This window comes from Crinia signifera, chromosome 4 (genome assembly GCF_055691185.1).
Source record: "Crinia signifera chromosome 4, ASM5569118v1, whole genome shotgun sequence".
Taxonomy (NCBI): Eukaryota; Metazoa; Chordata; class Amphibia; order Anura; family Myobatrachidae; genus Crinia; species Crinia signifera.
Genome location: NC_139220.1, coordinates 38,563,440 through 38,589,945, shown reverse-complemented (window position 1 = coordinate 38,589,945; position 26,506 = coordinate 38,563,440). Strand labels below are relative to the sequence as shown.

At 46.0% G+C, this 26,506-nt stretch overlaps 1 protein-coding gene across 1 annotated transcript in view; it reads right to left on the bottom strand.

Annotated features, from left to right (window-relative positions):
- VWF (von Willebrand factor) overlaps positions 1 to 26,506 on the bottom strand; it is a 208,853-nt gene that overhangs the window by 174,406 nt on the left and 7,941 nt on the right. The window contains exons 6-9 of the mRNA XM_083181600.1: positions 17,029 to 17,153; positions 5,510 to 5,726; positions 1,562 to 1,684; positions 688 to 799 (exon numbers count right to left, since the gene is read on the bottom strand). Coding sequence (XP_083037726.1) covers positions 688 to 799; positions 1,562 to 1,684; positions 5,510 to 5,726; positions 17,029 to 17,153 — 577 coding nt within the window. The remainder of the gene's footprint in view (positions 1 to 687; positions 800 to 1,561; positions 1,685 to 5,509; positions 5,727 to 17,028; positions 17,154 to 26,506) is intronic.

Genomic DNA, 26,506 nt, shown 5'->3' with positions numbered 1-26,506 from the left:
GTACGCGTCCTCCGACCTTTTCATACCCCCACTATCCAAGTTGGCGTGGAGTTGATTTTATATAGTGTGACGAGTGCAGCGAGCCACCGAGCCTGAAGCGTGGCGAGCGCAGCGAGCCCCCCGAGGGGACGCGGAATACGAGCCCGAATCGTGGCGAGCGGCCACGCATTACTTCACATGTATTCCGCGTCCCCTCGTGGGGCTCGCTGCGCACACCACGCTTCAGGCTCGGTAGCTCGCTGCGCTCGCCACACTATATAAAATCAACTCCACGCCGACGTGGATAGTAGGGGTATGAAAAGGTCGGAGGACGCATACCGCCGCCCCTCGCGGGTTGGAGTTGATAGTACGGGTGGCCTGGGGGTGCTTTTAACATAGTAAGCACCCATTACGGTGCTTATACAATTATTTATCTTATAGGGGCCACATTTAACATTGAAAACACCCATTAGGGTGCTTATACAATTTAAAATCGTATACCATTGTATATGCCATACAATGGCATACAATTCGATGGTATACAATTTAAAATCGCATACCATCATATGCCTTACGGTATGCGATGCGATGGTCGCTGTGCTAGGAAACAAGTACCCAACATTTTGTTAATCTTGACAATTTTAGTGTCGGCCTATTGACACTGTCTAGCCTATGACTGTGTACACAGAAACCTTACCAGTCACCTACCAGGTATTACAGTCCCTTGTGATTGTGGCTCCTGCAGGATACCGGTTACCAGAATGAACGCAGGAGCACTCAGAGACAGCAATGCACAGAGACCTATCGAGGACCTTTCCCTCTGTGTAGGAAACAAATACAGATAACGATTCATATCCTTACATCTATGACATTAGAAATTCCTTCCGGGCACATTTATAATGTACTTGTTACCAGAACCGCAAGGGGCTTCCTCAGGGCTGGCAAATGCAGCAGACTTAAGGTGCCCATACACTACTGCGCTGTATTGCAGCAGTGTATCGGCCATCCGACCCCACTGAGCCGCCCAGGACCTTCCCGGGTGGCAGGATCGCATGCGCTCCTTTCACATGTGATGTATTGCATGCGACCCGCTCACCTCCGCCGGGAGGGGGGCCCAGTCAGACGGGCAGCAGGTCCGACCTCTGGCTCAGGTCTGATGGGCACGGGACCGTGCATCAGACCCTCGGGGGACCTCAAACACATACGATTTGGGCAATTTCTTGTCCCGATCCATCACGATCGAGGAAAATCGTCCCAAATCGTACTAGTGTATGGCCACCTCTAGCATACACCAGTACTGTGCATGCCACCTACAGCGAGGGTGCCACCATGCAAATCACCTGGAAGCTATTCCAGGGGCCAAGTGGGGCCAAAGGAGCTTTCAAAGAGAAAAGGGCTGTTGTAAGCTTGGTGTTGGTGACGTACTAGTCACATGTGCAACCAATACTGGCCATCGGCCAATCGGTGGTGGTAACTTACCAGTCACATGATGGTACCAATACTGGCTGGCGGCTGATTGGTGGTTTGTGATTTACCAGTGACATGTGGAGTCAATACAGGCCTAGCGTTGTCGGTGACTTACCAGGACAGCTGCAGCCGTCGGTGCATTGTTCCGGGCACAGCTCATCGATGTTGAGACTCTGGCAGGTTTTCACACAAGGTGATATGCACTCATTGTACTCCATCCCGCGTGGGCACTTCGGTTCTAAACAAGATAAATACGATATAATTGCAATAAGACTTTGGACTTGGAGGCATCACATTTTAAATGTGGCCCATTATCATTATGGCCGATAAATCGAAGGAGGCGTGCACTACTGCGCAGACTCAGTTCTGACACATTTGTTCTCAAAATGGGCAAAACCATGCTGCACTGCAGGTGGGGCAGATGTAACATGTGTAGAGAGAGTTCGATTACAGAGTTTGATAACCATGGCCCTGATTCAGACCTGTTTGCTAGACTGCGTATACTCGCAGCCTAGCAAACAGGTCAGCGCCGCCCAGCTGAACGCCCCCACCGGCCACATCCCCTGGCTAGCATTGGGGGGGGATGTGTACGAGAACACATCCCCTCGCATGCAGATGAAGGGGAGAGAGATAATTCGATGGTCGCTAAAAATCTAATTATTTTTCTCTCCCTCTGTGATAAAAGTCAGTCTAAATTCCCAGGGGAACGCCCAGCGTATTCAAGGGGACGCGCATAAAATGCTGAGCGTTCCCCTGCTACAGGGCCCTGCCCACCCCTCTCCCTCCCCTGCCTGTGTGAAAGGCCTTGGCGAGTATTATACAGGTGGTCTCCACGTGCGCATATTCGAGCATGCGCAGACCCACATCATCAGAAACATGGGTCGAATTTGGACCCATACAAATGGGACTGAATTGTCCCCCATGGCTTTATGTTATTTGCCTATGAATGAAAGAGTAGAGAACTCTTATCCGTACCTAATGCATTATTATAGTGCTTAAAACGCAGAACTCTGGGTAGAGGATTAATACAAATCTAGGGAAGAACCAGAAATATATTGCTTTTTTATAGGGGGGTACCTGCCCTTCTCCTTGGCTCCAGACAAAGACACAATTATTAACTATGTGTTATTAACTATAATGCTACATTCCACTCCTATATGAAGGTTAGGAACCTTGACCTCCCCACTCTTCCCCCACACCGGTAAGATCCCATCCCTCCCAACCACATGGTGAAGCCCTGATTGATGTCTTGGTGACCTTCCATTACCAGCTTTCCAGTAGTTTAACAACTTCAGAGGGTAATGGTCCGTGACAACTGAAACCAAACCCTTGTCAAATAGAATCTCAGAGAATAAATAGCTCATTTTACTGCCAAACATTCCTTTTAGGTGAGTGCAACTAACTAATATCCTACTAATACAGAGCACCAAGACCAATTCAACAAAGTAGGTTCCTCCCCCCATCTTACCAGAAAGGAAAGGGTTAAACCAACCACATCCAAAGATACTATTAGTTACTATTTTTAGTCGGAATGATTAGACAATGTTTCCACTTTTTTTTAGCATGTGGTTTAACTACCCAAATAACCAGGAGGGTAGAACTCCATGTGGGGAGTTAAAATCAATTGTAAAGCGCAAGGAATATGTTGTGTTATATAAGAAACTGTAAATAATAATAATAGTAGTAGTAGTAGAGCTGCTGTATGCATGGGTTAAAGTGGGTGAGGGGGACAGAGTGGAACTGAGATCCACCACCTTTAATGGACTAGTTCCCCCTCCACCACAGCCCTGCACACTAATTCCAACAGATAAAACTGTCCCAGTAGATTCCATTTCAGCGAAGGCTTATGTGATGTCATACCATCACAAGGTACTACTGTGGGCATTATGTGTAAGGAGCCCTATCTTTTTTTGTGGGCATTGTGTATTAGCAAACCTACTTTGTCAATTCTTAATGTGACATTATACATATGTATGATCTACATGCCATGCTTTGCCGCTAATATTGTCATCTGATATTTTCATACTCTCCAACATTTCAAATGCAGAAATCGGTACAACTTCAGAAAAGAGGCGTGGTCACGGGTGAAGGGCCGTGGCCACATCCCCTTTCTTATCCTTTTGATGGACAGTTTTGCTGATTTAGAATTATCCTCTCTGATCACCCTCTGATCAGGGTGCGGTCCCTACCCGATACTGCTCCCCTCTCTACCGCTTCTCCATGCTGCAGCACAGTTTCAAGGGAGACTCTCCGGCTGCTTCTGCTCTCACACATGCAGCCGCCTGCGGGGAGGGACTGCAAGCGCTGCCTGAACCAAGGACCGGGCAGCGGCACGGCCAATCATTACTGTAGCAGCTTAATCGATACAGTTGGAGGGTATGTATTTTATCGACTCTATGGTCTTTACGTTTATACAGCCTTTACTCTGTGTTTTGACAGTGTAATATTCTCCGGTGCAGTTTCCAGCCAGTAATAACAAGAGGGAGAGGGCCCCCTTGTCTAAATTGACCCGGGCCCCCCGAAGGCTTAATCCGGCTCTGGTTGAAGTGCCAGAGTCTTTGCTTTCAATATGGGTCACCATCTTCTAGAAGATATCATTGGGAAGATGGCGCCAGCCTTAAGTATAGGTATACCCGGGATGGGAGAGGTGTAGCAGAGCGCTGTGTGATGTATAGCAGAAAGCGCCCTGTTATTTATATCAGGCTTGCCTACCCTTCCAGAATGGCCGGGAGCCTCCCGGAAATCGGGTCCTTCTCCCGCCCCCCCCCGGGAAGGTGGGCAAGTCTCCCGCATTTTGCTAATTGCCCCCGATTCCCCCTTGCCCGCTGAAATTTACCTGAAATTACCTGAAATTGCGGGTCCGTGGAGAGGGGGCGGGCTAAAATGCAGTGATCGCAGCATTTCGATGCATTTAAGCGGGGCCAAGTGATGTCAGCCTTGCTCCTGCCCCCCTGACGTGTTGCCACTCCGGGCTTCTCCCGGAGAGGTGAAATTAAAAGTAGGCAAGTATGATTTATATACAGTATGCTATGCATACTTCTGATAATGATGATGATGATCAACAAACCTCCAAAATGAATATTTTGATTTATGAATGTAAAAAGACATATAACAAAGCAAATTAAAAATGGGGCTACAATCTGTAGCATTGGTTTGCCCAATCTCTTATATATCCTGCATTAGGTCATGGTTATTGCAGTGATATTTAAAATTGCCTTAATCATATGGAAAGACATTTCTGCATGTGCTTAGGTCAGGGTTGGCAACAGAAATCTTGGGGCCCGGAACACTGAGATCTCGGGGGGCCCCCCAACACCGAACGCGGATTCTTATTACATTGCATATTGAATGTATATATTTTTATTATTAGAAGTAAATAGATAATTAATATTTACAATGCAATATAATACGGGAGGGCAGAGATTGGAGGGCACAGCATTGTGCGTTGTGTGTTGTGTGGCTTAGTGTGTTGTGTGATGTCACTAAATTCATTAGTACAGGTAGCCAGACAAGTGATTAGGCAGCTATGCTTTCAGACCCCGAGTCCCTCAAAGTCTTGGGGCCCGGTACGAGTGTCCCCTTTGACCCCCCCTGTCGCCTGCCCTGGCTTAGGTATTTAGTAGCATCGGGCCCTTATGTGCAGCTAGTATGGTCTGAGTGCACTGTAGTATTGACTACTGATGTCTGGAATCGGCATTATAAACATACATACATTGGATGTCTGCTTTAGGGTGTTATAAGTTTCCCTGTTGCTGGACCAGTCAGTGAAGCCCCTGCCAAACGTTCCCCAATATATAACAGAGTGGGAACCACAATAGCTATAATAGGTATTGACCAACACTCTTATACACGTCCCTGAACATGCTGAGATGCCCCTGCTTGCAATATATTTAGCATCATCATTTAATCAGGTGTTTGTTCCCACAATTGTTGCACTCTCCTGAGTAAAACACTGAAATCTGTGCACATGACTTGTATAATGCATCATTCGGTTTCACAAGCAGCCCCATTTTACACTTCAAGGTTGTGGCATTTGTGTAGAGAGAGAGAGATTTGAACTTACGGCAGGTTGTCGCCATTGGCCATCCGGTGACAATGACACCTCTTTGAGCACATGTTCTGGCATATTCCAAGAACGTGTTACACGGGCAGTGCATGTCCTCCGCACACTCGCACATGTCGTTCTCACAAAGGGCGATGAAAGGACCGGGATCTACAGTTTGATGGCACTTTGTGAACGCTGGGGATGTTCTTAATAGCTGACATCTCTGCATGAAGTCCTGCAAACAGAGAGTATTACTGTAAGTCTGCGTGAATACCCATCGTCACAGCATATGACATGGTCAAGAGCGCCTGAGGTTATGAATGGAATGTTGCAGTGCATAAATCAGGCTACAGTAGGCCACATTTTGAAGTACCCCGTTGCTTTCAAAATATGGAAGCAGCCATTTTGAAAATGCAGCCAGTGCATTCACAAGGTCTGAGAGCCAGATTATGCCTCAGTGATGTCACTGATGATCCCTCCTGCACCACCGCTGAGGGGATGCAAAGCTGCCCGATGTATCAACATTCTGAGATGGGGGTAGCCCACTGTAGTCTATGGGCAACACCTCGCACTGCTGCTGGGGCAGTGCAGTCGGCGCGGGGGGGGGGGGGTCAGCGATAACCGCACATGCGCAGACACCCCTGCGCGTCAGGGATGATACATCCCTGTGATAGGATAGCATTTTACAATGCAATCCTGGGCGATAACAATCCACCCAGTTCACATTGTATATGTGATGCGTGATAAATGGGCCCCTTCTGGAGAGTTTTCCCATTTTATTTAAATGCAGCAATAATTTACACTGAAATACCAGGTTGATTTTCCCATGTAATTGATTGTCGCTTTAAAAAAAATGGGAAAACTCTCTTCCTCGACAGCACTGAGCAGGGGATCTCAGCAGAACGAGCCTGACTTCACAAGCAGTCGGGCTCCTTCTGCCCAGAACAGCCGGGAATTGACAAGCTCCCAGCCGCAGCTCGCCAATTCCCGGCTGCTTCTTGTGACCACGCCCCCTTCTGGGCGCTCAGCAGGCAGGACATTGAATCCCGTCTGCAAAATGAGCGCAGAGCGGGCAGAGAATGAGACAGTGACTCAGCTGTCGGGCCAGCCTGACAGTCGTGACCTGTCATTGAATATCCCCCTTTAAGTAAGTTTGCTCCATCCATCGTTACATTTTGTAGGTTCATTTTCCAGCAAATGTTTCAAGGACTGTGAAATGTTTTGATTTTCGAATTGATTCACGGAACTCGAATTTGAATCAAGTCACAGAAATTGCCAAGTTGTGCCCCTGATCTGTAGACTGTATGGTACACACAGCTTGGGGGTCATCCTCTGGGCAGCTCTGGGCACACTATCTGTTCTCACCAACAAAAAAATAGTTATTTAAAAGAAAACGTCTAATTGTCCCCACCCACTATGAGAATGTACCTTTTCATAGCTGAATTTCCTATTAATAGCTGGCAAGTCTGAACTGCATACTCGGCTTCATGCCACATAGTTCTAAGCAATGCATTAAGTTCACCTGTGGTACAAGTGGTATTATGTTTGATGCACACATAATTCATTAAGCTGGACGCGGCATTGCATAAATGATATGTTCATAGGCATGGCAATGTAATAAAATACAGATGTTATCATTAGTCTATGTGACCTCCATCTGGTTCCATCACAACCCAACATTAAGGGAACTAAAGTGGGCAATTAAAAGTGATGCCCATAGCAACCAATCAAATTCTAACTATTTCATACAGAATGTAATAACTGAAGGCTAGAATCTGATTACTATGGACAAAACCTCAACCTGTTCTATTTAGAAGGTTTAATAAATCCATATTTCCCAACTCTCCCCGATTGTCAGGGAGACTCCCTGAATAGCAGCAATCTCCCTGACTCCCTGAAGAGTCTAAAAAATCTCCCTCCCATTTTCTATGTTTTTACAGATGTGTTCTGCTGTAGATATTAATGGATAGTGGTAGCATGCATACACCTGCTCCCCACTAGCACTAGTCCATGCTATAAATGCCCAATGTACCCAGTCACAGCTGTAGACACAGAATACAATGGCAGAAATGAACCAAAATGACCCATCTTGTTTGCCTATGTTCATACAAACATGGGGAGAATTAACAAACACTACACAGTTTTATCAAACCCATGACCTCAGTGCTGTGAGGCAGTAATACTAACCAATACAGCATACATATTGCCCATTATCATTATATTCATGGGGAAAAAAGAAATCAGAGATACCCTGTATACATTCAAATGGGATCATCAGTAACATTTCCCTGCATTGGCTAAGGCACAATAATCACTATGGCTACATGTATTTTTTAAATAAGGTTTCTTGTGGTCACTTATATGGAACTCTAATAAAACACAATACTGTACATAAGCAATCCCAGTAAGGCATCATTGTATTTTCAACACACACATCTTACTAATTTATTTGGGGCTCATTTACATTTATTACATATATTATTCAAGACATTGCCCAGCCTGAATTGTGTGGCATCATATTTTCAGTGAGAAGAGCGTGTAGTGGATGCTATAATGGTAAGGGGAGCACTGTAATGTCGCCTAATTTGAACTGGAGGCTACTGTAAACTTGAGGGCATTGCAATGTGTCATATTCTTATCAGCTCATTGTAATATGGAGGACAGTACAATGTTACAAAATAAGAACTGTGGTAACAAGGTTTAGTGTACGAAAACACAAAGTGGTCAGGTCCCTCCACCAGCGCAAAGAGAAAGAGAAAAATTACGTCCCTACTGTGTAGGTGGCGTCTCCTCTTCTCCGCCTCCGTAACCAGGGTTTGGTATACTCAAAACGTTCCCTGAAGACTAGATACAGGTCTCTGTTCCTCTTCTTCCTGTATATGGGCCAACTTTCCCGGTGAGTCAAGCCGTGGAAGTTAAACAGGGATAGAAGCAGAAGTAGGACCAGATATAGTGTAGTAATTTATTGTAATAAGAAATATTCAATAAAACATGCAGTAAAAAATGTACAATTTCTTTAAAATTTAGCCAGGTGAGTGTAGGGATAGAAAGGTGGACAATTACCCTTTAAGGTGGAGAACTGGTTTTTAGGCAGCTCTCAAACTCGCATAAGGGCAAAACAGTCTCCCAGGTAGGTACCGGTTTCCTCTCCTAGGGTCTGGATGGTATGAATGAATGTCCACCTTGCAGTCCTCTGAACGCTTTCCCCAGTTTCCTCCAACGCGTTTCTACCTCCACTGAGGTCTTTATCAAGGAGTGGACAAGGTGGACATCCATTCATACCATCCAGACCCTAGGAGAGGAAACCGGTACCTACCTGGGAGACTGTTTTGCCCTTATGCGAGTTTGAGAGTTGCCTAAAAACCAGTTCTCCACCTTAAAGGGTAATTGTCCACCTTTCTATCCCTACACCCACCTGGCTAAATTTTAAAGAAATTGTAAATTTTTTACTGCATGTTTTATTGAATATTTCTTATTACAATAAATTACTACACTATATCTGGTCCTACTTCTGCTTCTATCCCTGTTTAACTTCCACGGCTTGACACACCGGGAAAGTTGGCCCATATACAGGAAGAAGAGGAACAGAGACCTGTATCTAGTCTTCAGGGAAAGTTTTGAGTATACCAAACCCTGGTTACGGAGGCGGAGAAGAGGAGACGCCACCTACACAGTAGGGACGTAATTTTTCTCTTTCTCTTTGCACTGGTGGAGGGACCTGACCACTTTGTGTTTTCATACACTAAACCTTGTTACCTATACTCACCCCGAGGTGTGGGGACACCTCAGGTCCAGATACCCACCGTCAGCAGCAGTGCCACTACATTTGCGCTAGTCTTGGGAAGACCTCAGCTCCTACCCTTTTGCATAATAAGAACTGTATCGTGGCATAATTTGAATTTGAAGACACTGTAATGTGTGTAATATGAAAAGGGGACAATGTATGTCATAAAGGGTCAGAAAGAAAGATCACGTGCAACCTTGATAAAGTTGTTAAAGTAGGGAACTACGAAGGCAAATAAAATAAACTAGGGCACTACTATCAGCATAATAACTAGGGCACTACTATCAGCATACTAACTAGGGCACTACTATCAGCATACTAACTAGGGCACTACTTTCAGCATACTAACTAGGGCACTACTATCAGCATAATAACTAGGGCACTACTATGGTTCAGAAAATAAACTATGGTGAATTACTGATGCAAAATGGGGTCTCTCGAGATGTATTAGAACAAGGGCCCCTTCAGTATGTTGCTATGGGGCCCACACCATTCTGGTTACACCCCTGCTACTCACAATCAATGGTTTGCCCTTTTCTGTATTTTACATACATGTCTGAGTTTTTGGAGAATAGTAAAAAAATCATTATATAATTTTAACGCATACCTTTACCTTTAAACTGATGCATTTACCATAAACTATATTTAATGAACTGTTATTTGGAAGTTTCAAAATGAAAATGTTCTTTTCTTTGCCAGAGTAGTCCAGAACATATCAAACACATGAATATTATCTTTCGTGTAGCAGACTAACTAGGGTATTCAAAAACATCCCTTCTGAATCATTTCCATGACTCATGCTTCCGCTGTTTACATCCAGGCGCTCTTGCCAAAATCTACCTTAGCACGTAAACTTAAAAAAAAATTAAAAAATATAGTTCCAGGCCAGCTTAGTTAGTTTCTGCAGTATTGACTAGAACAACATGGAATCTTATGTACCATGAGGCAGATTCAGAGGTTGACGCTAATTGCGCAAAAGCAGCGTCTTAGTACTCAGCTGCGGTGTGAAAATATAAAAAGCCATTGGAGGCATTTTATGTAAAACAAACAACTGCCCATATACAGCTTCTCTGATACACAGCATCAGATCATCATCGCAACCTTCAGTCGTAGCATTGACCATTGGAGTAACCCTAAAGATACTCAGAATGGCCTCTACATCTCCGCTGCTGAGAACAGAAAATCTGCATCGGAATTTGCTTTCTTCTCCCCCAAAACAGCCATAACCTGTCAGGCTGCAGCATCCAGGGCACTGTCAGATAGGTTACGGTAACATCACAGCACATGTGTAGTCCTGAAATCATCAGTCAATTAAGACTGATTCAGGACTGTGTGCAGGGCAGAATTGGCTGAAATTTCCACAAAAAGATTTAAGATTAAAAAATGTGTTTCACACACAGTACATGATGTCCTGGGATGGAACCGGCCGCCATCTCAATCTATAATTGCATTGGACGCATGCCGGCATCAGACAATCATTGATTTTCTGATATCCTTTAGGTGGAGGGCGGTCCCCGTAATGTCACTGCTGTTTAGGGGGTGGGAAGAGGGAAGGAATATCTGTCGTAGGAAGCAGAAGTGATAGCACCAGAATTACCTCCTGTGTGGTGGAGAGACTCCTACAGTCATGTCAAAGGCAGTCAGTCAATGACAATCGTCCAGCAGGGTGCAGGCATCCAAGTGGTTCGGCTTACTGCCCACTCAAGTTCCTGCCACCTGATAGACAAGTGCCACTGACTGACTGCCAGTGACATGAGAGTGAGTACAGACCACATCTTATGTCTAGTCAGGACTCTGCTATCTGACAACCGGAGGAGCGATAGTGCAGTTCCTCCAGGAGCTACACTGAACAAGGCCCTACAGTAGGGCAGGAGGAGATGGCAGGTGCGGAGAACAAGACAGAGGGCAGGAGGAGAAGGCATATGTCAGGGGGAAGAACGAGACAGGGCAGGGTAGGGGAACCACACAAATATTAGCAGATAGAAAAGAGACAATTTTAGACATGAGTGGATAGAGTACTATCTAAAATTTAGAGATGTGGGTGGGGGATATAATATACAAAACCTAAAAAAGGGAATGTTCCCGCTAAATAAGGTACAGATTGGGGCAGGGACGCAGAACATAAGAACATGCGCTGTCCAAGCCATCATTACATTCCTCTATATACTGAAGTCACAGGTGTATTGTGGTTTAGTGCATCGTGTACCGATGGCTTGGACAGCACAATATACATATACAGATGGATGAAGATGCAGAAAGCACAGAGCAGGATAGACAGTGGCGTAGGGGTGAACATCACCATACAGGACATACATATGGTGGTACATACAGGAGTATATAGATCATACAGATGGGTAGGGGCAGGCTGCACAATGCAGGATATACCGCGGGATCATGGGGGACAGTACAATACAGGAAATACATATGGTGGGATAGACAGTAGTATACAAGTCATACAGGAAGGTGGAGGTGCAGACAGCACAATGCAGGATATACAGAGGGGTAGGGGTGGACATCATGATACAAGGCATACAAATGGTGGGACATACAGGAGTATACAGGTTATACAGAAGGGGCAGACAGCACAATACAGGGCATAGAAACAGATGGGGAGAGGGATGACCGCACAATGCGGTACTGCTGTGTCTTGTAATGAATATAATGGGTATAACCGTATGACGTAGCATGAATAAGGGGCACTACTGTGCAGCATAACATGAGTAAGGGGCACTACTATGCAGCACAACATGAGTAAGGGGTACTACTGTACACAGTCTTGTGAATAAAGTTGCACTACTATTGTATGACCACACCCATTTCCCACAAGACCTCACCCTTTTATGGGCCCCACCTTGGCATGCGCTATCTCCAGTCGGGATATGTGGGGAAGGGGCACCAGTGCTCTTTCTGGCAGAGGGCTCCAAAATTTCCAGTCACAGCTATGGAATCCTATTCCAAATATATCTGTTTAGTTCACCAATTGCACCACCTGGTTAACATTCGGAATGTTAAACCTAACAAAATGCTATCAAATACATTTATTTACATATGAGATAGGTAGAAAGACACGCAGCAGATATTAAGGGGCTGGGTGGAAATGGTTTACCCGCTCTGGCCTGGTGGGTAACAGAGAACTTACACATTAGAGGTCTTGCTACTTACTTATTGAAGCACCTTAATATATACTATAAAGTCCTATGGATTGGTGGCACTGCACCAACTACATCATCATCACCAATAACACTCATCAACCATTAAGGCGCCTAATGAATTATGCTGTTTGGCCTATACCTTTACTTAAATCTTAACTGCCTAGAAATAACTCACACAACACACCTTATTCTATAAATAAAGACATGGACAATCATTGCGTAAGTTTAAACAGGTCCTAAATATTTATTGTAATGGTATAACCCCTATTTGTCTAAGGTATGGCAAAGAAAGCACTTGAGACCAGCACCAGTCCAAGGGGTTAATCAATGGCAGCGACTGAAACGCCCCAATCCGACAACACCCCTTATTGTGGGGTACAGCCCGCGCTGTGATGGACTTACCGCCCCTTCTATTGCATGGCGAGGACACTTCCAGGAAGTGACCAACGCCCCCCCACTGACTCGGGACTCACGAGCCGTCCTGGCAAAGGGGGGCAATACCGCACAGCGACCACCTGACACCCCACCTGACTACTGGTCGAGAGCGCCTTCTCGACGATTTATAATTAAAACTATAGAAGCCAATTTGGTGACGGCCGAGAGGCCAGGTAGCAGCAAAGATTGAAAGGGAAAGGGAGGGTGGGGATCCAGACTCAAAGAGGAAGTACTTCCTCCCAGCATCACCTAATATACCCCTCTCTAAAAGCTAACGCCCCTGTGCTACCTGATTGTCTGATCTACCTGCCACTCAACCTGAGATTTCCCTGGGCACTTTATACTTTCTTCAATAGCTTTATTTAACAACTATCAAATTCACAGGCTCTTAAATACACTTGAGCCTATGCAGCCCTCGTTGTATCTAAACCTTCCACACACAAAAACAAACTCATATAGATAAGGGAACATCTATATGAAACTGTTTTAAACGACTGTAGTATCATACTTTTTTATTGTGATCTACCCATCTCTATATACAGGGTTAGGGAAAATTAAGTTATCCACTTCAGAGGGCTCTGGAGTGCGTTCTACCACCCTGAATGAGACAAAATTTAAACTACAGATTATTCAAATGATGCGCTAGTCATTTCTTAAATTAAACTTTTATTTCATACATTTCCTGAAAGGTGGCGCAATAAATGTGCAACAGGTTTATACATTGTAATGTCCAATAACTGGCACATGAATGGTAATATGTACGCTTAATATTTATTTTTATTTAACCAATGACTAGCGCATCACTTGAACATCTGTAATTTACATTTTATCTCATTCGGGGCAGTAGAACGCACTCCGGAGCCCTCTAAAGTGAAGCGGTTTCACTAAACCTGTATGTTAATTTTAATTACGGCGTCAGTTTTAACCCTTTGAGTGCCAATATTGCTGTGAGTGACCCGCAAACTATCCGCTAAAAAATACCAGCGTTGCTCCCAGCAACTGTTCTTTAAGTAGAAATAATACAAATACAGCCAGGTCAATTAATAGCACTTTAGTTAAATATTGCACCCAAAAAAAGGCATTTTTAACACATATTTTGAGGATCTTTTACAGCAATGTTAACAGTGGGTTAATAGAAAATGTATGCTTGCCAATTTTCACACCTATTTTGACAAATTCCCTTCGCACTCAAAGGGTTAATTTAAGATACTTTTTTTTTTCCACCTTGAGCCAATGGACTAATAGAATTGGTGACCGCAGTTACTCATAAAATAATATGGAATGAATTTATGACCAGCACAGTATTGATTGCAATACATTTAGTAATTAGCAAATGGCTATATAAGAAAGGAGCCCTGCACCTTATTATTAAAAAAGTGGTGTGCAGTATCTCATAGGAACAGTGCATCTAGGGAAGCCAATCCCGGGGCATTTTTTCAATCCCCAGATTCAGGATTGAAAAATGCTCAATCCCGGGATTCCCGGGATCCCAGGGTCGGCTTCCCTAAAATAAAATAAAAAGCCCTGCACTTATATGGAGCCCGGTGGGTGGCTGGGCATGGTGATGTTGCCGGTTGCCGGGTGGGGTCGCCGGAAGGGTGGGTGGGGAGCCGGGAGGGGTCTCAGGGAGCAAGGAACCGAGTGGGTAGGCAGGAGCAGGCAGGAAGCCGGGTGGGGGAGAGAGTTCTCTGTGAGCCGGGTAGGTAGGCAGGGTCTCAGGGCGTGTTCAGAACACTTCTTGGCTGTCTGTGCGGCCTGCGCAGCATGACCTATGGTCAAGCTCCGCTGCCGGGTACAGGGTAGGTCGGGCAGCGTCTGAGCAATGCTCAGACGCTGCCCGGCATTAGACTGCGCATGCGCAGTCTAATCCCAAAATCCCAGCATTGGATGCACCCGCCGATCCCGGGATTGGCCACCCTAAGTGCATCCTATATTGGGCAGTAAATGATCTGTTCCTGTTATATACATTGTCCGTAGTGTATAGTTGGTATCAGGACATTGTTGGCGGATCCTACTTGCTGCAATAGCAAAATAGATTGCTAACGCTATGTAAGAAATATTTCTTCTGAGTGGGTAAAAAAAGAACAGCAGAACTGTCCAAAAAAAAAAAAAAAATCAACTGTTCTTATTGTTTATGGTCTTTGGCATGTGAACCCCAGCAGAAAGGCCAAGTGTTCAGGGGGAAGAAATCTGCATTCCTGGAAGTGATGCTGATAAACAAAGAATTCTATTTACAGTTAGAGAATTTAGACTTTAATGCCTAGTTTTGTTATATAGTACAGTATGTCCATTACACAAGCTCCTGCAGATCGAATGGTGTTCTATAATTGTCAGTCCAGAGACAGCCACTAGAGGTGCCATTTCCCATGTACACGGATGGTAGACCACCCATGCACACAGCCAAATGCGCCAATATATCTTCAGATATACTGGCCATTGCATGTGCTGCGGGGTCATCATTCACAGACATAAAGGGGGTACACGCCCACCGACAGGGTCGCAATATCTCAGCCATTCAATGAACAGCCGATACAGTATCGCCTAGTGCGTAATTAGCTGAGGAAAACTGCTTCTGTCCATGCAAAGGTACTGGCACAGGGTCGGCGCCACAACTAGGCAGCTTCAGGCATCTGCCTGTGGGGCCACTGGAGGGCGGCACTTTGTAGCATGGAAGCGGCGGACGCTGCACCTCCATGGAGCCAAGTGAGCGGCACTCGCACCCCCCCTGTGGAGACCGGGTCAGAGGCGACCGGTACCTAACCACTCTCCCTCCCCTACACTCGCGGTGGGGTGGCCGCACCCCCGCAGATTACAGCAAATGGCATCCGCACCCCCGTGCTGTGGAGCAGGTCAGCGGCGGTCACATCCACACCCCTGTGGAGCGGGTGAGCGATGGGGCGGCCACACCCCAACGCCCCCTGTGGACCCCGTTGGATCGGGTGAGCGGAGAGGATGAGCAGAGGGGAGAGGGTGAGCGGAGGGGGTGCTGGGGCGCTGACAGGGCTTGCACCGGCCCTGTACTGGCATATGGACAGAGTTCGCAAGTATATACAGACTGATCCGTAGGTCAGCACAAATGGGAGTTTAAATAAATTGGAGAGAGATCAAACACCAACCAATCAACTTCGACCTTCCATTTTACAGGCTGTGCTTAAAAAAATGACAGAGGCTGATTGGTTGGTATTAATCTCTCTAATCTCTCAACCTCTCAAATACTGTATGTATATTTAGAATTTATAAGGTTTGCTGTTTTATATGGTGATGTCAATGGTGTTAGTTATTCAAACGACCTGTTATATCTTTGCATCGTTATTACTAGAGACAGGATTAAATGCAACATAAAAAGCTTGAAATATGCATACAAATATGCATGAAAAATACTTAAAATATGTATGAAAAGTGTTAAAATATGATACATTATATAATAAAAAAATACTTTTTAACTTATTTATTTAAAAATCAGCATACAATTAGTTCTAAATAAACCTCAAAAATAGGCCCACATCTGCAGATGTCTAGCGCTGTACACAGGATTTTTTTTCTTCCAGGTTGCTACAGCAGAATGCAGCGTCCAAAGCTCTTTTTGCATCAACTACACAGACCCTCATCTCCAGCGCCGATGGATCAAATGTCAGCATAGCGTGTGAGGGCGGCGCAGTGGAAGGCTTCCTCCCTGCGCCGCATACTCACTATGACACGGCATTTCCTATGCGCCGCGTGATGTCACAACCCTTCCGCCCGCCTCCTCTGCTGCAGAAGTCTGTCTCTTGGTGTAAAGTCCCAGGCCAGGAGCAGGCAAAGGTTGAGGAGCTTCGTAATGACATCCACCCCGACTGACTTTTATCAACATGGATTGGCAGCCTAGAGCAGTGTCAGACATAGCATACATCCAAGGTTCACCACACTGCGCACATATTGCTCCAGCCTGCACACTCTACCACTACCTGGCCAGCAGCAGCAGGGCAAAGCAGTGCTGTGACTCGCGGGTGGAAAGGGGGCGGAGCCTAAAATATGCACCATCACTAGATTTTAGGTAAAATATGCAATAACCAGTGAGAATGGGCAAAATATGCAAATGCATATAATCCTGTCTCTAGTTATTACAAACAGGGTGACATAAGAGATTCCACTGGTGATTTACTGTAGGTATGAAGAGACAGACAGACCTTATCGAAGGCTTCGGATGAAATGTTGCAGGTATTACTTGGTGGGTAGATCCGCTTACATCTCTTATCTCCTCCCTGCATTGCCCAGGAGTTGGCAAACTCAAAGCTCTTTTCTGCCCAAATTCCTGCATTCAAAAAAACAAATGCTTAAAATATGACATTTATGCAGCCATAATACATGCACGTTTAATGTATTTTCCTCCAGAGCTGGCATTCATATGCTTTAAAGGTGTAAAAAATGGTGAATAGGGCAAGTTATACATTTCCAGTGTCAGAGTGATGCTGTGCACACACGGTGCGATTTGCACTGGACTATATAATCAAAATCGCATAGCACATTGTGCAAATCGCTCCGTGCTTTGCAACACCCGATATCAATTTGATTCGGATGCACAGCACCGCGACATCGCAATTGAATGCAGCACAGTCTATTTCTACTATCTTGGAACAAGGGCCATGCTGCTCACTGCAAGACCCCCCCCCCCCCCCGCTCCCCTCCCCCCTCCCGGTGCCGCCCCTCCCTCCCTGCCAGATGCTGGCACCCCGCTAGGTCCCGGCGGCCGCCGATCTCGAATGGAAATCAGTGCCCGCCGGATTGGCACCATGTGTACACACCATAAGACCATCATAGGGGCTCTGAGGGTAGTGATGGAGACATGGGCATAAAATAAACATAATAACACAACAAATAGGTTATAGGTGAAGTATCCAAATGACACAACCTATTTTATGGAAGATATAGCAAACCTTTAAGGGCCAAATGCTTTAAGCTTCAAAAGTGATAAAATCGAGAGTGATAAACAACCAACCAATCAGCTCCTGCCTGACATTTTTCAAATCCAGCCTGTGGCATGTCAGGTAGCAGCTGAATGGCTCATAAGCTATTGCAGGGGAGTTTCTGGTTGCCTGGAAACCCCCCTCCTCTTGACAAGTGGCTTAAATTATGACAACAATAGCTGGTATATAATATAATCAATAGAGCTGTCACCACATCATGCAGGGTGCCGGACGGGGTCCCGACAGTCGGGATCCCGACAGGCATTCACCCGACATCGGGATCCCGACTGTCAAAACACAGACAGCCGGGTTCCTGACGGCCACCTGCTTTTTTCCCTCATGGGGGTCCACGACCCCCATAGAGGGAGAATAGAATAGGTGGCTCTTGTAGTGAGCCACCGTGCCCGCAAGGGACTTAGTTGCGCTCACCATGCTGTCTGGGTCCGGCCAGTCGGGATCCCAACGTCGGGATAATGACTGTCGGGATCCCGACTGTCAGACCCCTATACCACACCCCATCATGCAGTGCAAGGGACATAGCAGAGCTGCTGCACATGCCCAGTGCACCAGCTACTTCTACCACATACTGTATGTATGGATCTGAGCCCTCAAACATCACAATGTGACCAGAGAGCAGCTGCCAGGAGGAAGAGACAGGAGCCTCAGAAAGTGCAGTATTGGTTCTAGTATGATTGTGTATTTATTATTGATATGTTTAAACTTTTCCTGACCACTTATCTTATTTAAATGTTTGAAACAGCCTATACTGTAGACTAGTGGTTCTCAAAATGTGGGTCCTGACCCCAAAGTGGGTCCCAACCTTCTGAGCATGGGGTCGCGACTCCATGTTGCTGACCATCAGGCTGATGACTTTTCTGATCTCAGTCAGTGATTCAAGGAGTCTAAAAAATCTGTTGAATTGTCTGTTATTTTAGACTCCTCCCATCACTCTGTGTCTCCACAATGCTGCCATGTATGTGCTGTCTGCTGACTACACATGTGACGTGATAACCTTCTGCAGTAAATTGCTGGGGTCCTGAAATTATTTTTATTGTCTGTAGGGGTCCCAGAGCAAAATAGCTTGAGGACCCCTGCTATAGACCATCTGTACTGTTAAATATTAATACTGCATTCCATACAGTATCCAGTGTATAAAAAGTCCAATATCAGGGTTGTTACCACTCCCACAGACTCCTGTACTTACTCCCATGCCCTGCAGAGCAGGAGATTTTTGATTACATTTGGAAACCCCTCTCTAAAAATCCTGCGTTTGCCCTTAGAGTGATACAGTGTAGAAGTTGCCCAAAGCATACTTGCCTACTTCTGAAAACTAGTTTCAGGGAGATTATAGTTGGTAGTAGAAATTTGCAAAGCACCCCATTGAGGGGGCGTGTCATGCTCCACCCAAGGGCGTATCTATTTCCATATATGGATAGATTGTGAAAAGAGATTGTGAACGTGGCACCTAGAAGCGTGGCTGTGTACTGCTACATCTGAGAGGAATGTTTTAAAATGACTTATATCCAAATGTAGATGAGTCCCAAAGCAGTTAGTAAAAGCTACTATACTTGGTAAAGTGCTGGGAAATGGTGCAGTGATTCAATGTAAATGTACAGTATCTGTCTCTCATTCCTTTTTTCCCCAAAAATGTAACAGTGTAATGTGGGCTAGGTGACATGAGGGAGATTGTTAGCCTAATGAGGGAGAGAGGGAGATTGCTGCAATTTTAGGGAGACTCCTGCAGAATGCAGGAGGGGAGGCAACTATGGCTCAAAGCAACTAATCAGCTTCGACTTTCACTTATCTAGCAGAGTCTATAAAATGATAGAAGCTGATTGGTTGCCGTGGGCAACTTCTTCAGTTTCTCTCTCTGGAATGTTCAGTACATCTCCCCCATAGACAGTGTGTAAAAGAGTGGATTTACAGTGGGTGTAAATTGAATAAACAGCCGGCTATAGGAGGAGTGCTCTGTAAAACCTTGGAAATGGCTCAGCAAGTAACTGCTCAGCCAAGTCACACATAATACTACTTAGCAGTATGAGGCTTAGCAGCTCTGATGGTACACAACTATACAGACCTCTACAGAAATCTTAAACATGTGGCCACAAGCAGAAAACATAAATCAATATTGCTTGGCTACCACAGTGACATCACAGTTACGGATGACACGGTGGCACAGTAGGCACAGCCTTACACAGACCTGGGCACTATGTGGATACTAGAATAGTCTACAGAACATTGGCCCTTTCTATAGTCACTTACTGGTATAATGTACACAGAGACCGCTGTATACTATAACTGCATTTATTTGAGCCCACAATAACTTATCATCTCCTACTCTAGGGTTAAAAAGGAGTATACTGTATTCCAAGGAGTCCTGTGGCACACATAACAGGCGCGCCTACTAACAGCTACAATACACATAGCATGCCACGCCAAAATATTTTAAACAGATGGCTTAAACATTCCTCTCAAGTACATTAGGATTATAATACACACCAATGATTTCACCCCATGTGCACTACACTATGCAGAATACCTTCCAACATTTGAAGGGCAGAAATCGATATTCACCCAGAAAGGGGGCGTGGTCATATGTAAAGGGGGTGGTCACGGGGGCGTGGCCACTCTTTTCTAATGTTGTACTGGGCATTTAAAATAAAATGAACAGTGAGCACTGATAATATAAATTAGGTATTTGGCAGGTATATACAAGGGTGGGAGGGAGCTAGATAACTACACAGTCTCCCCCAGTGCTCAAAGCAGAGTAACCACCAAATGATAGAGGAGGGAGTGGTTTGCAGAAGACATCATTGGGCCGGATAATAGATTCCACACATCCCCTCCTTCGATGGCGAGTGATTGCGAATGGACGAATTCGCAGCTGTGCACGTGGGGGGATAAGGCGTGTGTGAGGCGACTTCGCAGACCAGAAATCAGGTCTGAATTAGGCCCATTGTCAACATTTCAACAATTTTAAAATGCTAAATGTCAACATTTTGATGATGACACTTTGACAACATCCCGCTTGCCCCTTATTCATTACAGTAATTAATAAATGTAGCAAATCATTGACACAAAATTATACTTTGAAAGTGTACTACATTATTATACTAAGCCTTCCACCCCATGTCCTATTACAGTCACACAGCCTTTTGGCCGGAGACATCGCTCTGTGCCGCTGTTGGCCCGGACTGTAGGTCAGTCCCGTTCCCCAACATTTCTAGTGGCGGCCCTGCAGGGAATTACCCTCAATGCTTCTCTGTATAGCGAAGCGCTTGCATAATAGCGATGCGATTGCATCGCGGGGAGGGACCCGTCATGGGGTGGCCTAACATGCTAATGCCAGGAGTTGCAGTTTTAGATTATTAGTTACCCTTAACTGTGGCATAACAAATTTGTCATCACTGACATTTCCCCACTTTATCTATATATCCTGGGGCCCTCACTGGAAAACAGGTGGTATGTTGGAGGAGCATCCACTGCGGGAGGGGGGGGGGGGGGGGCGAGGAACGACTGCGGATTATGGGGAACTACCTTAATAATCATTAATCTCCCGCAACTTCCGGGAGGGCAGATTGGGCCAGGACTTTTAGTCGGAAAGGAGTGGTACAGCTCTATGCAGCCCAACTGTCATATGGTGCAAAATATGATCTCTGTACAGAAATGAAGTCATTATATGGTCTATGCATGTTTGTGTTAGGAACTGCTCTTCATACATGTCTGACAGCTGTGAGGAAACAGAAGCTTCCACACAGAACATTGATCTCTGTGGAAAGACACTGTCCACATGGCTGTATTAGTAAGGTACATGACAGACCAAGAACGATTCCAGTTTCCCCAGTCCCTGACCTAGCACAGCGTATGCTGTGCCCGCTAGAAGATCAGTGTTCCCTATGGGAGCTTCTGCTTCCCCTCTGTTTTGCTGTCAAACACAGAAAGGATAAGAGATGAAATTGCAGAATGCCTGAGTGGGGCCCTAATCAGCATATTAACCCTTTAAAGCGTAAAATAAACACTGTTTGCATTTCAATATTAGTAATGTGGGCAGGGCCGGACTGGGACCAGAAATCGTCCCTGGCATTTTGAGCACACAGGCCCACCAGTAGCGGGCGGGACCTTTGTGCGGCGAAGCTGAGCAGTGAAAAGGGGGCGTGGCCTCATGGTAAGGAGGCATGGCATCACAAAAAAGGAGGCATTACATATTATGGAAAACACTGTTATGCCCATTACACATTATGGAACAAAACATTATGCCCATTACACATTGCCAGATACATATGCACCAGGTACATATTATGCCCCACAGTGTCAGGTACATATTATGCCCCACAGTGCCAGATACATATTCTGCCCCACAGGGCCAGATACATATGCCCCACAGTGCCAGATACATATTATGCCCCACAGTGCCAGATACATATTATGCCCCACAGTGCCAGCTACATATGCACCACAGTGTCAGGTACATATTATGCCCCACAGTGTCAGGTACATATTATGCCCCACAGTGCCAGATACATATTCTGCCCCACAGGGCCAGATACATATGCCCCACAGTGCCAGATACATATTATGCCCCACAGTGCCAGATACATATTATGCCCCACAGTGCCAGCTGCATATGCCCCACAGTGCCAGATACATATGCCCCCAGCACCAGATACATATACACGAGGGAGGTAGGGGCAGGAGGCAGGACAAGACAAAACAAGAGCAGGCAACTCACTTGCACTGTGGCACAGCAGGCAGGCCTGAACGGATCCCACCAGGTCCACATGTGATGCTCTGCCAGGCTCTCCCGCCCACTTCTGCCTCTCCCGTCACCTTCTCCCGTCACCTTTTCCCGCCCACGGCCGGCCCCTCAGCTCCCCCTACCAGCGCTGCTCACACTGGAAGGATGTCGGCGCCGGCGGCTCAGGTACTGTCGCGTCATGACGCTGCGGCGTCATGACTTCAATATGCAATTGACGTGCTGCGCCGCACAGCGGAGCTCAGAATGTGCAAATCAGGCTGCACAAAATAGGCCCACAATGCCATCTCTAGGGGCACCATAAAGATCTCCTGGACATCCAAAACATTCCCAGAGGAGCATTGCGTGACTACCGCTTGATGTTATGACATCACATGGGCCCGCCCACACTCCTAAAGTCCCTTTCATGTAGATAGGGACTAAGCTGTCATGTTGATGGGCTTTTAACTCATTTTATTTCTAAGGAGCCACAAGTGGTTGGCACACTAGAACAATACAGGGTACACAAAGCTAATACAGTAACAGTAACTGAAAAACTAAAATACAGCCTAGGTAACAATTAACAGCACAGTTCTCTGTACACAACACAGCTGAGATATAGGGAAGCAAAGGTGTCCGTGTACTATGAGGGGCGGGTTGTCATTGGTAGAAATGAGTGAACACAAGTGAGAGGAGCTGCTGGGATACAGATGGAGCCCCTCTCATTGTTGCTCGGCTCTTGCCAGAACGTCCCCCCTGGCGAGAGCCGGCGAAGAGGGACTCCTTTAGACAGGGACACGCATCTCACGTGTCTCACGCGCACGTGCATCCCAGTCTCTTGGCGGCTAGGCCGTGGGACCCTGCCCGTCTCCACTTTGGGGAGAAGGGGGGGGGGGTCGGTGGCCATGGGGATCGGCGGGGGAGGCGGCAGGGAGCTCCATTGCCACGGGGCGCGCTAGCGTCTCATGCGCGCACCCCCTGGTGGGAGCTGGCGATGGAAGCACCAGCCCCTGCAAAAGCGAGAGGCGCTCCATCTGTAGATTGTAGCTGAGTAAGAGCTCTTTAATTGAAGTGCGAGAGAAGAGTAGGGTTACCACCTAGTCCCTTTAATTCCGGACACATATTAATTACACAGGTTCTGTGGCTGGCTGACTTCAAGACTCCACTTCACCTGATTTTAAACTGCCACAGAACCTGTGTAATTAACATGTGTCCGGAATTAAAGGGACTAGGTGGTAACCCTAGAGAAGAGGGTTGTGAGAACAGGATGGAGGAGAGCCCTGCTCCAAGGAACTTACAGTCTGGAGACCCACTTATCCCTAAACCTGCCCCTGTTCTCAGCAATCATTTTCTTCTCTCTAATTTGACTTTTAAATAACTTTTAAGGTATTTTAAGTTATAGTTTAATCCAGTGGTTTGAAAGCCATCCATTCTGATGGGCCCTGCTAGGAAGCAGACTCTAAAAGGAAGTAGACATCTTTGTCCTTCCTGATTTTATTGACCCCAATAAATTTCCTCTGTCTGCTCTGTATTTCCTGTACATTATCTCCACTGTTCATCTGGGATATATTATTTGGTCATGTAAATGGTACTTGTGTATTATCACGGCGCCCATCGCATCGCATACCACTAATTAAGGTATGCGATGGGACCCGATTTTCGGGTCCAAAGACCCCCACTGTACATTAAAATGGCATGCGATGTGATGCGATTTTAAATTGTACAAGCACCCTGATGGGTGATTACTATGTTAAATGCACCCCCATTGTTATGCCACCCCCACTATCAATGCCAACCCGAAGCATGGCAAGCGCAGCGAGCCCGCGAGGGGTGGCGGTACGCGTCCTCCGACCTTTTCATACCCTCACTATCCACGTCGGCGTGGAGTTGATTTTAGATAGTGTGGCGAGCGCAGTAAGCCACCGAGCCCGAAGCGTGGCGAGTGGACGCAGAATACATGTAAAGTAATCCGCATCGCCTCGCGGGGCTCGCTGTGCTCGCCAAGCTTCCGGCTCGGTGGCTCGCTGCGCTCGCCACACTATCTAAAGTCAACTCCACGCCGACGTGGATAGTGGGGGTATGAAAAGGTCGGAGGAAGCGTACCGACACCCATCACGGGCTCGCTGCACTCGCAACGCTTCGGGTTGGCGTTGACAGTGGGGGTGGCATTAACAATGGGGGTGCATTTAACATAGTAATCACCCATCAGGGTGCCGGTACAATACATGCGATACGACCATTACGATGCCGTACGATGGAAATCTTGGGCGCCGTGATAATACACAAGTACCATGTAAATACTTAACTCCATTACTCCTGGAAGTGGTCAATAATACCAACCACAGTATTCATGCTACGCCAGTTATGCTGAGGGGTTTATTTACTGATGGGCATTCTATTGAAGATGGGATGTTGCTGTGAGAAACCAATCAGATTCTATCTTTAATCTTAAAGAAGGAGCTAAATATCTAAGAAGTAAATTCTGATTGGTTGCCCAAAGCAATATCTCATCTTCAACAGAACTCCCATTTTAGTAAATGAACCCCATAATCTCAAATCCCATGAATTTAAAGTAAAAACACATAGTAATATTATAAGACCTTAGACAACAGAATACCCTCCAAAATTTCTAACGCGAAAACCGGTACAGGGGGTGTGGCCATAGATTGAGGGGCGTTGCCATGGGTAAAAGGGGTGTGACCTTGACTCTTCCACTACATATCCAGATTTCTTTAAGTGTCCCAATTTAAAATAAATACTGCGCTGGCTGTTCCTGCCTGGAACAGTCAGTCCCACCAGCTGTGTTAGTCTCCGCTGCCAGGTTCCCCATGTGGCTGCACATTGGGCCGCCCGCTGGATGATCTCACGCCGCCCACTGCTTGAACCCAGCGGCAGCTTGTGTTGTAGCAGCTGAGTGCGGTGTGGGGAGAGAAATCCAATTGGCCACACAGTACGCTGTGACTTGTAGTCTCCCCCAACCTCAGTCTTTACCTGATATGTCCCTTCACCATAAGGTCCTGCTACGTCCCTTCGCCGTGCACCCTGCATCCTGGCCGGCCTCTCCCCCACGCTCCCTGTGGAGCAGTCGGCGGTGTTATAAACTACATCTCCCAGAGTCCCTCAGTCAGCCAGAGCTGATGTTAAAAAAAGGTACAATCAGTACAGTTTATTTTAGCCGGTACAGACCGGTAAAAAACGATACTGTACCGGCTAAAACGGTACAGTTGAAGGGTATGTAGCAGTAAGGATAAGGATCTCAAACATCGATGCTCTATCAATGGTGCCATTGGTGCTTAGCATCGAAGGCATGAAACCATGAATAGGAAACCACTGATAGTTCATCCATTGTATTGCTTAGATTTATATAGGCCACATAGTGATGTCATAGTTAATGACATCACTTATATAGTTGCCCGTTAAAATGAGGTGGCGCCCAAGCGTTCATGTTGAACTGTATTTAGTGAAAATTGGTGGCCAGGAATTTACCATTAAATGGGGCAATCTCTTCCACGCCCGCAAAGACTGTCATCCTGGCTCACATATCCTATTACTTTAATAGGGATTAAAAAGTAAAGTCACAAAAGAACACTTGTCCTTTTGCACTATTGCACATGTGTATATGAGTCAGTGAATTTGCAGCCAATTAATACGCACATCATTGTCTGGTTGTTATAAGCTGTCATTTATCAGCTGCTGCATTTAACCGGATTATGTGTCAAGTCAACAACACAACAATTATTGCCAAGCTGCCCAATATATATTACATGAATACATTTTGCCCTGCGTTTGTGCCAGGCCTTTTGCTGCCAAAGGGGGTAATAGACTTTGTGCCACCTCTCAAACCTTACACCTACCCCAATCATTGTATCTATGTGCTTAAATGTACTGTGAGCCATATCGACCAATAAGCTGTTAGCTTTTATTTTTTTAATCCAGTGATAGAAAACATGGCACACTGCAATCGCCACA